Consider the following 17278-nt stretch of genomic DNA (forward strand, 5'->3'; position numbering starts at 1 on the left):
TCCTCAGTCTGAAGGGGCTGTATTTTTCATTATGTGTTAGAAAAAATAGGATCAGCTTCAGTTTTTTAAAAAAGAAAAACAAGTGGTGATTATTCTGATTTGAGGATGTAAAGTTAAAAAAGTTGAAAATTAATTCTTACATCAATAACATTGTGACAGAACACTTTATTAGAATTATACATTATGTTTTTCTTTTTAGATCCAGGATATTGTGCGAAACAAGCAGCTCCTGACTGTCTTCAGGGAAGGCAAGGATGGACAGCAAGATATAGATGTGGCCATTTTGCAAGCAATGCTCAAAGGTGAGAAGAGCAACCACTTAATTAAGATACATAGCTTGTGATCATCTTGAACAGAGAATTGGACTTAATGGCCTAAATGCTCTTTTTCAATTCTATTGAAGGACAAAACATAACTTTATAGCTATTTATTTATTTTTGTGTGAGTAGCCCAAAATTCTGCCTATTACCATAAGCAGTGGTAAAACTGTTGCCCAATATCACACCCTAAAATGTTGATGTTGCAACAGAGGTTGAATAAAACCTAGAAAATTAAAAGATGATTTAATAGAAATGCCTAAATGCTTTATTTGATTTGTTAGGTAGATTATTAACTGTAATGGGCAGTCTGGGATTCTCCAAATACAATGTTTGTTAATTTAATAAATTCTGACTATTTTTTTTTACAAATTTTATTTATAATACAGTTAAAAACAAACAAACAAACATTGGATTTAACGTGACATTCCAGTATATACATTCTTATCAGATTATTCCACTTTTTACAATCAATTCTTCATCTCTACATATACATCTAGGTTTTATATACAATACTTGTTCTAAAATAACATATATTTCTATCTTTAATCCCGACCGTCCTCTTCAAATTCTTCCAGCGGTAAAATTTATCCCAGGTTTCATAATAAACTGATCCACATTTGTCTTTTAATATCATTATGAGCCTGTCCATTTCCGCACATGCTAATATTTTATGTATTAACTCTTCCTCTGTGGGAATTTCCTTGCTCTTCCATTTTTGCACTAAAGCAAGCCTAGCTGCAGTTAGGATGTGTAGCAGCAGGTAGATTGTTCCCTTGTCGTATTTTTCTGTCGTTATTCCCAACAAGAAGAGTTCAAGTTTTAACTCTTAAGTCCAGTGTTAATATATCCCTCAACCAGTTTCGTGTCCTGTTCCAATATTCATGAGTCTTTGGGAGTTCCCACCACATATGGTAGTATGAACCTATTGCTGTTTTATATTTCCAGCATAGGGGTGAGATATATGAACCCATTTTGGCTAGCCTTACGGGTGGGAAATGCCATCTATAAAACATCTTGTAAAGATTTTCCTTATATGAGGTAGCTAAAGTGAGTTTCCTATTCCTTTCCCACAGTTCTTGCCAAATATGTAGGTCGATACTGAAACCAAAATCCCTACTCCAAATTAACATGGTCTCCTTAACCTGTTCTTCATACATTGTCTGATCTAAAAGAAAATGATATATTTTTTTAATCATTTTATCCTCGGGACCTAATAACATTTTATCTAGTTCTGTCAGTTCTATCTTTTTTATCTTGCCTATATCTTGCTTGTAGTTAGAGGTATGCCCACCATTCTAATTCTATCCCTGGATCTTGGAGAGTCTTCCTCGATTTTAATTCTCCTCTCTCATCTAGTATGTTTTTATAGGTTATTACTTTCCCCAACTGAATAAACCTTGGGTGTGTGTACATTTCTAGTGTGTACATTTGAGATCCAGTTGGGGACTTGCCTGTAGTTCTGTCGTCGAATTTTGATCCATACATCTATTAGTACTATGTCTGATGTAGAGCCTCCGGAAGTACTGGTGAATAAATTCTGACTGTTGACTGAGTTGTCTGGGAGCTTAGTTTCTAGAATATGCCAGGTTGCCTAACCCTACTCATTATTCTCAGGACTAATAGCAATAACAATAGCACTTAGACTTATATACCACTTCATAGTGCTTTAATGTCTTCTCTAAGTGGTTTACAGAGTCAGCATATTGCCCCCAACAATCTGGGTCCTCATTTTACCAGCCTCGGCAGTGGGCAGTGAGCCTGCAGTGCTAACTACTACGCCACCAGGGCTCCTGATAGAGATTTGATTAGCAATTTTTTCAAAACAAAATATGAAATGCTCGTTTATTTGATTGTATAGATCATCACAGCCTTTATATGTACACTTAAGGTAGAATGTCTTACTCTGCAACAAACCTCTGAATAGTAATATTGTACATATGAGATGAATTCCCAGAACCATTGCCTGGGAGCAGAATCCTGATCCTGGAACATATCTACATCACAAGACAAATATTTGTATTTTCCTAAAGTTTCTTGCTGGATTCTGGAATTATGTAAATAGAAGTGATGGAATGTGGTCTGCATTCCCAGGAGAGAGGGAATGCATTCCAGAGGAGCAAGAGACAATTCAGTTTGGATAGTTTGTATAAGACAAACAAGGTGAAGATATGTCCTCCTTAATAGTTCTCAGAATATATGCTTTACATGGTTGGTAGTTTAGTGTGGCAAGTATATGGCTGTAGGAGTGGAACAATAAAGAAATCTGCTTGGAAGAAGGAGAACATGCCTTGTTTTATGGAGTCTGGCCATAATCCAATAAACAACACAGTGTAACAGCCCAGTTTCAAATCTTTTCATGTATCTTCATCTGTTGTAGCTTCCCGGTGCCATGATCACTTTGGCCATGAAAACTGGGACTACCAGCTGAAGCTTGCGGTGGCATGGAACAGAGTGGATATTGCCAGGAGTGAGATTTTCACCGAAGATCATGAATGGAAGGTAGGGAGACTTAGGTGATATGCTAATAGTGAGCATGTCCTCTGCTACCTGTGTAATTACAAGATGAGATTAGATTACCAAGCTTGGTTTGACAGCAAACTTGTCTTTTGGGAAGGCAAGAGCTTGCAATGCAATCACTCTATGCATCTTTATTTCTCAAAACATGATCTGTGTTATATAATCTTGATGGCCAAAGGTATAATACTAAGCTATAATATAATTTGTTTGGGGATAGAAGAATCCATCACAAGAAACAACCCTAATTTAAAATTTTGGCTTGCTTCTGGTCAATGAATTCTGATTTATAATATCATGGTTTGTTCTATCTGAACCCACAATTCTGGCTTATTATTTTTTCCATCTCTTCTAGATACTTTCAGGAAGAAACAAATCAGAAATTGATGCAGCAACTTAGAATCAGTTTTGCTCATTGGCAAAACTGATTATAATTTTTTTAAACAAGCCATAGGAAAATCACTCTTAGTTTAGCATCATATACAAATACAATTTCTTTATATCACTAATTTACCAAATTATTTACTGAACATTTATTTTCCAGTTTTAGTACTAACGTAATGCACACTTAGTACTTATGTAATATGCACTGTGTAATTGTCTATAATTAGTTATTTATTAGGACACAGTTGCTGATGCTATAGAAATTGTCCTTAATTGTTGTCTTATCCTTTATGTTTGTACATCAAAGATTCTCCCTATCGTGGGGAGGACAATTTCATTTGTGTCAATACTGTCTCATTCTGGTTGTTTTCCTGGCTTAACAGCCTTTTGATCTACATCCAATGATGGCAGCTGCCCTTATAGCAAACAAGCCAGAGTTTGTGAAGCTGTTTTTGGAGCAAGGTATACAGTTGAAGGAATTTGTTACCTGGGATACTTTAATCTACCTCTATGAAAACATGGCAACCTCCAGTGTCTTTCATGGGAAGCTGCAGAAAGTGTTGCTAGAAGAGAAGGAGCATGCCGCCATCTCCAAAATGCCAAGGATCCAGCTGCATCATGTATCCCAGGTGCTGAGGGAACTGCTGGGAGATTTCACACATCAGCTGTACCCAAAGCTGAACAACAGTGAGAAACACCATCTCCCTATTGTATTGCCCCAGAACAAGGTATCGTGCATTTTTATGCTAACAACCCCTTAAACCTTCCATGACTCTTATATTTCAATATAGAACTGTAGAGTTCATTCTTCTATCACTCTGCTTCCATTTTCTTAATATTTTTATTAGAAGTTTTATAAAGAACATAAAAACTAACACAAGCCAATAAAGAGTGAAAGAAGCAAAGCAAAGAAAGACAGGATTTTAAAAAAGTGTAGAAAAAGGAAGTGAAAAGAAATAGAAAAAAAGATGTAAAAATAATGGAAATCCCTAACCAAAAGTGAAGAGTGTCTGTATTTCTATTAAATTACTGCAGAATAAAAAAGTGAAGGAAAGGGGAATGGGGTTGAGTAGTCTAACTGCTGGAGCATTTTGCAGCACTTGCTATACTCACTTGGCATATTCAGATGTACCCCATCTACCCCCTGATTTATTCCAAGACTGAAAGCATAAAATGTATTATGCTAAAAACCTTTTATTACAACTTTCTGATCATTGTGAAATATCTTTGGAAGACTTAGGTATAGTGAGGGATAGATTTACATTTTTCTCCATGTTTTGTAGCACAAGGCAAATAATGGTTTTTTAAAAATTTGAGAGATCAGCTTGAAGACTATTCTTGGAAACAAATAATTTATTTCTCTATCTGATGGATAAAATATCTGATGAATATGATGAATATCTGATGGACACAATTATGAACACTAACCTTTCCCCAATAGGTTGTTTGAGATATCATGGTTATTCTGTTTGGGAGCTATGGAAATTGAAATCCAACAGATTTTGAAAATAGCAGAAAGGGCAGTGGAATTTCATAGGAAATAATGTCTTTAAATAGTGTGTTAGAGAATATTAGAGTGTAGTTAACTTTTTTTTTTTTTTTTGCAAGAGGGGGCAGAGCAAAAAGCTTTTGAGATATTCCTATTGTGCTAACTCAGTCATGCTGTTTTGGGACTCATTTCTTTTTTCCAAAATAATCCCGAGCTGCTGCCTCAGTCCTGCCCTTTTATTATTACGGGTGCTTTTTTCCATGTAAGTCTTTTGCTCTGTTGCCTGACATTGATTGTGTTTCTGATGATGCTATTTTTTTCCTGTAGGTGCAAGGAGATGTTATTTCCTTAAAGATGGTATTTCTTTTCCCATAGGTGCAAGGAGTACATCTTCAAGCACTCTATAAGTGTTCTGCTGCCCAGGCACCATTCAGCATGGATCCTGTGAGGGATTTACTTATATGGGCAATTGTTCAAAACCGCAAGGAGTTGGCTGATATATTTTGGGCTCAGGTAAAATTTTTTATTTTCAAACCATCTCTACACAGGGCTGAATCCAACTCATTTGTCTTTGTAATAATACTGAAAATGCAGGTTAGGTCTGGTAAATGTAGCTTAGGTCTGGTAAATCTGTGATATATCTGTTACATAAATGTAACTTGCAATTAGAAGAGATATAGTTTAGACACAGATTTACCATTTCAGGGGGAATGGGCCATAGCCAGCAATGAGAAGGAGAATAGCAAGATTCCCTGCAATCTGGGAATGTGCATTCTCCCTTCCCAAACAGACTCTCAAAATTAACACAGTCTACTTGAAGCCAGAAATACTGTTTTCCTGCTGACTTGTCCTATTGCTTCAGAATCGAGATTGCATTGCAGCAGCATTGGCCTGCAGCAATATGCTGAAGGAATTATCTAAGGAGGAAAACGACACTGACAGTAGTGAGGAAATGCTAACCCTGGCAGACAAGTATGAGCACCGAGCTATAGGTGAGTCTAGGTTGGTTTTGTAGCGGTATTGTTATCACAGTATTCAACCATGCTTTATTCAATTCCTTACAGTTTTACTTGGGGCAGCTGTCATACACAACTCTTTCAGCTTCAAGCCAAGAAACTGTAATAAGTGCTACTCTAGCTCCATTCATGTGAACAGCAGCTACTTTGGTTCCAGATAGAACCATTGCCCTGGAGTATTTCAGTACTGAACTAACATCATAGCATTTCCCTATTTTGTTTGCTGAAACTTCAAGCAGTAAACAATACCCAATCAAGGAACTATCAATTAAAACAAACAATCAAACAGTAAATAACAGCTAATTAAGGATGAAACCACCAAGACAAATCCCACCACTGACAGGGCAAGCATCCAGAATATAAACTGAGAGCAAACTTCTTACTTCTTACTGATGATGTTACCTAGTTGGGCAATGAAAGGTCTGCAAGAAAGCAGCCAAGCTCAGAGAGCATCAAGGACTGCAGTAATATTGTTTGGGTTATCAGACAGGCTAATAAGTTGAAGTTCTTTTTTAAATACAGCACTTGTTTTAATAATGATGCTTCTGCTGAAGAAAATTAATGTTACTGATATATGAATTATGGTTGTTCTTTAATTAATAGAACAAAGATCATGAAATTATCTTTCATGATGAGATTGCCATCAGAGTATAACTGATACCTTTCTACTTCTCTAAGCCTTATCAATAAAAATCAGTTATGTGGGCCCAGGGAACTTTGTTATCTTTCAATATAAGCTACCTCATAGGCTTTTGAAGCTAAAATGCCTCTGCATTCCAAAGAAAAAAATGAGGCAGGAATATGGTAGGAGTTGTAACTGTTTCTCATCTTGCTTGTTTTCCTAGGTGTCTTCACAGAATGTTATCGGAAGGATGAAGAAAAAGCCCAGAATCTCCTGATCCGGGTCTCTGATGCCTGGGGGAAAACCACATGCCTTCAGTTAGCTCTGGAAGGCAAAAATATGACGTTTGTTTCTCATGGGGGTGTTCAGGTGTGACTTACTTTCTTATGATCTCTTCAGGCAACAAAGAATACAATACTCTTGTTTTGATTCTATAGTAAGAGAAGCAAACAGTTGTATATAATGTGGATCTGTTGTATTAAATACAACACATTGAGAAGAATTCAGATGAACAGAAGTAGCTTTTTTTAAAAAAAACAAAGATAATCAGATGACTACAAGCTATATAATATGAAAAAAGTGGAAATACTTATGCTTAAGACTGTGGGAGGATATGATTGTGCTTTTTTGAAAATAGGTTACGCAGAAGGTCAAAACCTTTTCTCTATTATTCCAGAATGCAGAATAATGGATTTTAAAAGGATAAAATGGATAAAAAATCAGATTCCTAGTTAATTTTTTAAAAGGTGGATCGAAGTAACCCTTACCAGCCGTATTTACTGCCAGTTGCACACTATGTAGCCTCTGCATGTATAACTTTTACTAAGAAATGATTGCATTGCTGAACCAACATCACCCACTATTTCCTTTTCAATTTACTACTGTAGTGTTTCTAAACCTGGATAGTGGAAGTGAACTTTAACTTCCAAAATTCACAGACAGCTGGCTGGGGAGTTCTGGAAATTGAAGTCCACCTATCTTCCAAGTTGAGAAACACTGTGCTGGAGGAACCACCTCTCCTAGACAGCAGTGTCTATACAGACACACACTCACACACCATATTGTGGCTAAACCCCCAAGGATACAGAAAAATGAATATCTTAAATAGAATTCTCACCAAAAGATGCTTTCTTTCCACAACTATGTAAGTGCCTATGTTATTTGCTTCTGTAGCTTCATGACACAAATGTTCCGCGCTTTGCACTACAGTACATAAACTCTGTTCCAGTGAAATGGCATTTGAAAACAAATAATGATGCAGAATTGTTGAGCAGGCAATTGAAGTTGAAGTGGGGATAGGGGAATGTTATATAATGGCATCACTGTTTCATAAGCAGTATTTCTAAGCCAGATGACAACATGACTAATTTCACACTAAACAGACCTAGATTACATTTTTGACACAATCAACCACATTTCTAAGAAGTAGCCCTTTAAAAAAGACATCCAGGAAAAAAAATCTGAAAAAAAAAACCTTAAAATTTTGGAAAAAAACTGAAATGCAATCTTTACACAAGAAAACAATGCTATTTTGGAAGCATATGTTTCTAGTGAGAAACATGGAGTCAAGCTGTCACATAGTAACCCATCATGCCTGGATTATATTTTCCTAGTTCTGTTGCAGTTTGGTGAGATCCCTTACTCCAGTCAGCAATTTGTATCTTGCTGGGATACACATATGGTGACCTCTTCTGTCCTACTAGGATAGGGGTAGGCAACCTTGGCTCTTTTATGACTTGTGGACTTCAACTCCCAAAATTCCTGAGCTAGCCATGCTGGCTCAGGAATTCTGGGAGTTGAAGTCCACGAGTCATAAAAGAGCCAAAGTTGCCTACCCCTGTGCTAGGACATGGCCAATGTGTATTGTATAATTATCTATCCATTACTTAGTCTCATTTTTTTGGCCTAAGACCTTTGGTGAGTTCAATCTCATTCTTCTCTGCAAACTGATTCCCTTATCCAGGATATCTAACTCTCAAAATGTCACTTCTCTTTTCAGGCCTTCCTAACCAGAGTTTGGTGGGGAAAACTGAGTGTTGATAATGGGATATGTCAGGTCATCCTGTGCATGCTGTTCTTCCCTCTTCTCTATACAGGCATCATAACTTTCAGGTACTTGCAGAACTTGACTGTACTGTTTTATGGTGGAACAGGGAGATTTATAGGACTTTGTAACTTCATCTCACCTCCCTACTGTGCAAGATAAAATACCACTAGGGCAAAATTCAGATGTCAGCAATCCACTAATTAACCTACTCTTCTCTAAAAAGCTGATTAACTTATATGCTATCTAATATTTATTTATCACATTTATACTTGATGAGGGGTAATTTTCTCAAGGGCCATAATAAGGAACTGGGTTTGTTGTAGAGGGCTTTGTGCTTTGCCCACTCGTCCCTAATGTCAAACTTTGTCCGAGGCAGCAGTGGGTGGCTGAGCCCAGGTCCCCTCATGCAATGACTGCCTCCACTGCCTTCTCGGGCTGCGCCAGGCAAGAGATTACTGCATGGATGCAGAAAAGCACTTTCTCTCCTTGCCCTCCCACGACCACCAGTTGATTGAAGGACCACATAGTGACTACACAGAGCCGGACCTGACTCTTCTTCTCCCACCCACACATTTACATTTCCAATTGATCTCATGTGAGCAGCAGGGATAGCCAGTGGGCCAGATGTGGCCCAGGGGCTGTAAAATGCCCAGAGCTGTACTAGATGCGAGTAAAACACATCTTAACTATTAGATTAGCCATATTATTATCAGCTTCAGTTATGTTTTTCCACAGTGTCTTTCATAAGAGAGTCAGCTTCTTCATTTTCTAAATTATTGAAATCTATACAATATGTAGAACATGTAGACTAGTATTTCCAATTTTCTAGTAAAATGATCCAGCAGTATACAAATTTATGTCCAACTTGAAACCAATAAAACACAGAATCAAATTCGGTTCAATAGCCAATAAAAGCATATATTTTTGCTATGTCTAGATGTAGCACCCATGTTAAGAAATGCTTTTTAATTATGCATAAGATATGGGGTATTTTTGCTATTATAAAGTTGGCATAATTTTTAAAGCTGGATATAAGTGTTCTCAGCAATTATCCAAGGTGAATCTTGGCAGGGAGGGGCTTTGTTTGATGAAAAGAAAAATAAGATCATTGACAAAGTATAAGACTACCCATGTAGTCATAATCATAGAGTAGAAATGGTGATATGTGGAAGAGGTATGAACTCTTGCTATAAGTATATCCAGGTCAATCTGCTATTCTTTCCTTTCACAGGAAAAAAAGGATCCAGCCAACGCCTGGTTTGAACCGCTTCCGAGCTTTCTTCACTGCTCCTGTGGTCATCTTCCACTTCAACATCCTTTCCTACTTCAGTTTTCTCTGCCTATTTGCTTTTGTGTTGATGACAGATTTCCAGTCAACTCCATCCTGGCCAGAATATGTCATCTATTTCTGGCTTTTCTCCTGAGTGTGTGAAGAGGCCCGACAGGTATTGTAGCACAAATCAGTACAACATCACTCTTCAGTTTCAGACTGTTACTTGATTGTTCAGCGTCATTGACCACTAGGAGACATTGCATCACCATTTCCATCCTTATTGGGAATTGTCAGATATAGTAGTCAGATGTTACACATTGGGGTTCCCCAGTGGTGGGATTTAAATATGTGAACAACCAGTTTTCTGTGTGGATGCCACTTCCAGAAGTCCATTCTGGGCCTGGGCAACAAAAAATTAGCTACTAGTTCTGCCGAAGTGGAGACTGTGAACTCCATAGAACAATATAAGGCTAATCATGTCTGACAATTTCCAGTGAGGTTGAAACCAGTAATGTGGTGCTTCTTGGTGGTCAATATAATTGAAAATACTTCAGAGGACATGCAGCGTGTAAAAATAGAGAACTCGTGTAAAATGCCCATACATGGGAATATGACATAATATAGTATTTGTATCTCTCATCCCTGAGATCTTAATGAAAAGTAGCCTGTATATATCATTTTGAGAGGTTATTGATTGCTCTATATAGTAGGAAATTTTTCTGTGTAAACTGAACAAACCTAGGTAACATTTAAGGACATTGCATTCAATATCCTAATTCAAAATCAAATTAACCCCTGGGCTAGTTTCAGTGTAATAAAAACTGATTGAACAACTTCAGAAATCTTTTTTAGAAGAGTACATGGGATGGGAGAAGAGGGAGCACTCCATCTTATTTTCTTTTCAATATACTATAGATTATTAGTAGGATCATAATGTTTGACCATCCATGGTAAATCTTTTCTTTCTTTCTTTTTTTCTTTCTTCCTTCCTTCCTTCCCTCCCTCCCTCCTTCCTTTCTTCCTTCCTTTCTCTTTCTTTCTTCTTTCTTTCTTTCTTTCTTTCTTTCTTTCTTTCTTTCTTTCTTTCTTTCTTTCTTCTTTTCTTCCTTTCTTCTTTTCTTCCTTTCTTCTTTTTCAGCTTTTTTGTGATCCTGATGGGTTTGGCTTGATCAAAATGGCTTCTTTATATTTCAGTGATTTCTGGAATAAACTGGATGCCTGTGCCATTCTGATCTTTATAGTTGGGTTGGTCTGTAGGTAAGTCTCTGTGTATGGTTATCCTGGTGGAGGGTGGGAGGATTGTTTTGTTATGCTAATCACTATCTTTAAAAAATCTACTTGATATCACATATAAAAGAAAAAGTAATAAAAATGCAAATAATTTTCACCCAAATTCAAATGCCCTAAGATCAGACTTAGGTTTATATCACATTCTCTCAACATATGCCTTAGAATTCAAATCCTTGCCTTTTAACTCTACATATGAGGAAGCTTCATTGATATGCAATTCCCCTTTGTCAGCTCTTTGATCAGTTGGACAGAGAATTGTCCTGAATATATAGCCTTTCTGGCTAGTCTTTTCCTATACAGAGATTACTATCCTGTTAATCCACAATTTCTCTGAGTCTTTTTTGTATTTTGGTTAATATGCTAAGCATGCCATGAAATATTGCTGTAGAGGGAATGTATGCATAATCCTCTTGTGTGAATGATTGTTTGCCTTAAGAAAAATATTAGTTCAGATTTCTGAATCTTTTGGCAACGAATACTTCCTTATAATTAAGGCCAGCAATCTTTGGGAATTGTGGCCCAATGTTACATTGGTAATACAATTAATATGTATTTTTGTTTCTATCCTTTGCTCTAAGATGGTTCCCAGCAACTTTGTACTCTGGAAGAATTGTACTATCCTTAGCTTTCATTATTTTCTGCCTGCGTCTATTGCACATATTCACAATCAGTAAAACTCTTGGTCCCAAGATTATTATAGTGAAGAGAATGGTAAGTTGTAGTTTCTATTGGTAAACACCATGGAAAGTTAATAGTAATTTTTCATAATTCACTTTTATGATGAGGATGCCTGAACCAAAGAAATTTTAAGTGATTGTTCTTTCTGTTTTGTTTGGTGGGTTTACAGATGAAGGATATCTTTTTTTTCCTCTTCCTCTTGGCTGTTTGGATTGTATCCTTTGGAGTAGCCAAACAAGCTATCCTAATCCACAATGAGAAACGGGTAGACTGGATCTTCCGAGGTGTTTTTTACCATTCGTACTTGACATTATTTGGACAGATCCCTTCCTATGTTGATGGTATGTAGTACAGAATTATTTTATACTCTGGATTAGCAAGCGTCAGTTTGTTCAACTGTGTTAGTGACAAACTATTCATCACTAAACATCTTATGACCTTCTCTGACAACTGTCTGTACAAATCCGTAGCTGGCTGACCGGCCGTAATCAGCGTATGGTCCTCAATGGAACCGCATCTACATGGAGGGAAGTGTGTAGTGGGGTGCCCCAGCTCTATTCTGGGCTCAGTGCTCTTTAACATCTTCATCAACGATTTGGACGAGGGGATAGATGGGGAACTTACCAAATTTGCAGAGGACACCAAGCTGGCAGGAATAGCCAACACTCCAGAAGACAGGCTTAAGATACAGAAGGATCTGGACAGACTTGAACACTGGGCACTATCTAACAAAATGAAATTCAATGGTGAAAAAAGCAAGGTTCTACATTTAGGCAAGAAAAACCAAATGCACAGGTATAGTATTGGGGGTACCTTGCTCAATAGTAGTAACTGTGAGCGGGACCTCGGAGTCCTAGTGGACAATCACCTAAATATGAGCCAGCAGTGTTCTGCAGCTGCCAAAAAGGCCAACACAGTGCTAGGCTGCATTAACAGAGGGATAGAATCAAGATCATGTGAAGTGTTAATACCACTTTACAATGCCTTGGTAAAGCCATACTTGGAATACTGCATCCAGTTTTGGTCACCACAATGTAAAAAAGATGTTGAGACTCTAGAAAGAGTACAGAGAAGAGCAACAAAGATGATTAGGGAACTGGAGGCTAAAGCATATAAGGAACGGCTGCTGGAATTAGGTATGTCTAATTTAATGAACAGAAGGACGAGGGGGGACATGATAGCAGTGTTCCAATATCTCAGGAGCTGCCACAAAGAAGAGGGAATCAAGTCATTTTCCAAAGCGCCTGAAGGCAGGACAAGAAGCAACGAATGGAAACTAATCAAGGAGAAAAGCAACCTAGAACTAAGGAGAAACTTCCTGACAGTGAGAACAATTAATCAGTGGAGCAACCTGCCTCCAGAAACGATGAATGCTCCAACACTGGACAGCCATTTGTCCGAAATGGTATAGGGTTTCCTGCCTGAGCAGGGGGTTGGACTAGATGACCTCCAAGGTACCTTCCAACTTTACTACTACTACTATTACTACTACTACTATTATTATTATTATTACATTTCATAGTGTATAAAAATCAATAAAACTATGAATAAATGGCCAACAGGATAGATAATTGTGAAAGATGATACCATACCTGATAAAGCTGCATCATAAATAGCAACAATGCCATTTAGCTTGTCTTTATATGAGAAAAGTTTAACCAAATGAAACTGTCTCTTTTAATCCAGTTCTGGTCTACTTAAATAACATATGAAGTATGTGCCTCGTGATACTCTATTCTTAATCCCAAAACAATTACATTGCTGTGTTCCTGGGCTCATATTTTAGACTCTGGCTATAAATAGGAAGCCAAATAACCACAAGGTTCTCAGAGAAGTTGTGACCTGTCCCTGGCAGCATTTCAATGGCAGCACATCTTAATAACTGTTCATAGTGTGTGCACATCTGAATCATCTGTCCTTTTTAGCACTACCTTTTAAAAATCAAATCATAGAGGGTTGAGTCATTCATCCCAGGCCTTTCCAAAAAAGATTTTTAAAGCCTTTATAATGATAGATATTTGTTGTTTATATGGCAATGCAGTATGTTACTTATTGTGCATCAGGGAATTAGATGACCTTCCTCTTATTGTTGTAACAGCCAGCACTTGTTGGGTTTACTGTGTTTTCTAACAGGAGTGAATTTCAACTTTGATCAGTGCAGTCCAAATGGGACTGATCCATATAAGCCCAAATGTCCTGAGAGCAGTGAAGCCAACAAGAAGCCCATTTTTCCAGAGTGGCTGACAGTAATTTTACTTTGCCTTTACCTACTCTTCACCAACATTCTCCTTCTCAACCTGCTCATTGCTATGTTCAAGTAAGTTTCACACTCTGGATTTCTGTATTGCCTAGGGAGCACTGATAAGAAAAGAAAATGAAAATGTCTGCCCCTCACATTGATTATAACAGCATAGAACAGAAAGTGAACCAAAAATACTTGGCTCAGAGGCAGGACTCAGAGGCAGGTAGTTCTGTCCCAGCCTCCGTGAATATTGCTCAACCGCTTACTTGCGAGGAAAACCCCTTTGCATGGAACAAGGCAGGACTTGATAAGATAAACCTCTTTTATTTTACACAGCTTTTATGGAACAAAACTCCAACCAGTCCTTTAGCTGTTGAAACGAAGAAGATCAGTCTCTGAGTTCTCAGCTGGAATGCTCAAGGTTTAAATCACTCAAACACACAGAAATCTGACAAACCTAGATAAATATCCAAGAATTCTGAGGCAAGATATCCAACGACAGAAGCACAAAGCCATAGCATGAACAGTTGCCTTTGGCATCCAGCCCTTCCCACACCTCTCCTCTTTATAGTCCAGCCAGGCTGTGGCTTCTTAGAGTCTTTTATTTTTCCTGGAGAGCCGCCTCACCGCCCTCCGGTGTCCTGCATGCCTTTCCTCCCTGCACATCTGTGCATCTGGAACAGGCCCCAGCTTCTCCTCGTCTTCGCTCAGTTCAGGCCCCTAATCCAGCTGTCTCTCTGCCTGAGCGTGAGTAGATGGTGTCACATCTAGCTCTGAATCTTCATGCTCCTCAGAGCCTTCCACAGACTCTGATGTGACCCCAAGCAACCCTTCCCCCTCATCCGATTCATCTGACTTGGCTGCTGGATCTCTTGGCAGGCGAGGACTCACAACACTGGTAAAGAGAGGCAGCTTTAATAGGTAGTAATAAACAGTTTTATAATATCCATTCTTCCACTACCTTAAATAGAGATGTTGTTTCTGTATTGACCCCTAGTTAGTGGGATATATGGGAGAGTACCCTTTATGCTCTGTGTTTTCATGAGTTATTTAGAAGATTAAACTCAGTAATGCATGTGCTTTTCTTCTCCCCAGTTACACATTCCAGCAAGTGCAGGAGCACACTGACCAGATCTGGAAATTTCAGCGTCATGACCTGATTGAAGAGTATAATGGCAGGCCACCAGCTCCACCACCCTTTATCCTCCTAAATCACTTGCAGATATTTGTCAAATGTGTGTTTCTTCAGAAACCACCTGCACGGCACAAGCAGCTCAGTAAGACCCTGATATTTTGAGCCAGGCTGTAACATTGTGCAGCCTCTGCCTGTCAACACTTTATGACAACTTGTAATTCATTAACACTAGAAACAAAGAAAAAAGGAGAATCAAAAGAGGTGATCTTTAGAATATGGAGCATAAAAAAAATCCATCAGAGCTTTTGGATCAATTAGAGGTCTCAAAGCACACCAGCACTATGACTTAACTAATTGGCACCTCTGTTCATAAAATTTTATAGGCTTTTTTTGTCTCTGTACTTTTCTTTGTTGTTGTAGTTGTTTTCACACAAATGGAAGTTATCAGAACAGAATCAAAGTTCTCCAGATTTACTAAATATGAACATGAACATTAATATTTAATATTCAAGCAATTGTTCACTTTTTATTTTCATAAGGAACTGATAGATTTTTTTTAATAACTTTTGGTTAAAAGGAATGTTTTTATATTTTAATTTGTTGTTGCTTAGTTAAAGACCTTAGATTTTGGTTTCAGCTGCCATTTCTCCAAATCCTGCCACATATAAATTTGTTTGGTAAAAGTTAAGCAGACATGGAGACAATATGAACTTTCATCTTACTCCCTATCTTATTCTGTTCTCTTTTTTCCAAATTCAATTCTTATGACAGTTTCTTATTCATTGCAAAGATGAAGACTTAAATAAACAAACAAATAAGGAACAACAAAAACCTTGGATTAATGTGAAGTTAAGAAAGTATACAATGGTAATGCCCACTCAACCATTTAGTGAACTGTCAGTTGATTATAAAGCAGTGAACAAAGCAGGTATAGAGTTTTGTTTTCCCAGGATCAAAACATTGATATAAAGGAACAGCATGTGTAAAAATGGAAGAGGAGCTAATTCTAGAAAGGCAACGACAAACCTAAGTGTCATGATGAATAAGGATATTTCAGTTACAGTAAAAATAATTAAAGCAGTACTCTTTAGAGTTGAAAAGGGAGGGAGGGAGGGTGGGAGGAAGGAAGGAAGGAAGGAAGGAAGGAAGACATCTTTAGTGAAACTTACAAATAATACTATGGACAGAACAAGGAATTAGTCAGTCTATTCTATGTGACAAAGGGAGCACTGTCAGCAGACTAATTTGGGTGAGAATATCAGTGTATCAAATATAGAAACTTTCTAAGAGAAATCATTTGGCCAGAAACCTATCAAATGAAAAGGATTATGAACAGAAGAAGCTGATAGCTAATTTTATAGAAAGCATCCTATATTTCTTTTCCTGACTCTGATTTTGGCTTCCTGTAATATATCAATGGAAGAGGAAACCCAGAATGCTCATAACATGAAATATGTTAGAATTATCCATTCCTTCTTTGATTTCTAGTTAGGTAAACAGAAAATGGCAGAAATTTTGCTAAAAGGAGATTCAACATTCAGAGTATTATTTTATCTGTGTTCTATATTAGGAGAATATGTATTCATTAAGATGTTTGATTCAAGAACATTTTTCAATTTGGGAAAGATTTTGGGCTGATGTCTGAAGTTATACGCTCATGAATAACTATCAGATATTAAGTTACAAGTAACTATTTAATTGGGAAGAATATAAAAAGGCACATATGCTGAAGTGACAAATGGTCGCATCAATTCATTTTTACTTGTCTGTGGTTCTGGAAAACCTCTTAAACAAGTACTTTACAAATGTTTACACAGAAATGTATTGATTGTGTGAATATTGCTAAAATAACTTATACAATCTTTTGATACTATTCTTGCAAGGTTAATCTGCTGTAGAATTGTGGTTTTGCCTAATTAAAGATGCAATGATAAATTCTGTAAGACATTAAGAAACTAGCGTTTAGGATTGTGCAGCATTTTGGGATCAAAGACAAAATGGTGTTTGGGAGCATGTAGTGCCTTCTTGCAATTCTTTCTCCACAATTAGTGGTTGTTGGTATAAAATTTCAGAAAAAAGATCAATGTATTTAAAGAGTTTGCACTACATTTGCACCTTCCAGTGTTATCTTTGGTACCTCCCATATTCTGAAACATCCTTTTGATTTTGAATTTGAAATGTTTCATTATTATATCAATCTCAATGAAAGTTTGAAGGTATACTTGAAATCTTATAAGTATGTCTGCTGAACTAATAGAGAAATACAAG

The 17278-nt window shown here is 37.3% G+C and overlaps 1 protein-coding gene across 1 annotated transcript in view; it reads left to right on the forward strand.

The window, feature by feature from the left end:
• TRPM2 (transient receptor potential cation channel subfamily M member 2) overlaps positions 1-17278 on the forward strand; it is a 43175-nt gene that overhangs the window by 12244 nt on the left and 13653 nt on the right. Inside the window, 13 exon segments of the mRNA XM_039364228.1 lie at positions 200-302; positions 2698-2819; positions 3602-3946; positions 5083-5220; positions 5570-5699; positions 6569-6714; positions 8345-8457; positions 9624-9837; positions 10804-10922; positions 11534-11666; positions 11803-11974; positions 13767-13950; positions 14971-15152. Of these exon segments, the coding sequence (XP_039220162.1) occupies positions 200-302; positions 2698-2819; positions 3602-3946; positions 5083-5220; positions 5570-5699; positions 6569-6714; positions 8345-8457; positions 9624-9837; positions 10804-10922; positions 11534-11666; positions 11803-11974; positions 13767-13950; positions 14971-15152 (2101 nt within the window).

This window comes from Crotalus tigris, unplaced genomic scaffold (genome assembly GCF_016545835.1).
Source record: "Crotalus tigris isolate CLP2741 ecotype Arizona unplaced genomic scaffold, ASM1654583v1 scf7180000017591.2836849, whole genome shotgun sequence".
Classification (NCBI taxonomy): domain Eukaryota; kingdom Metazoa; phylum Chordata; class Lepidosauria; order Squamata; family Viperidae; genus Crotalus; species Crotalus tigris.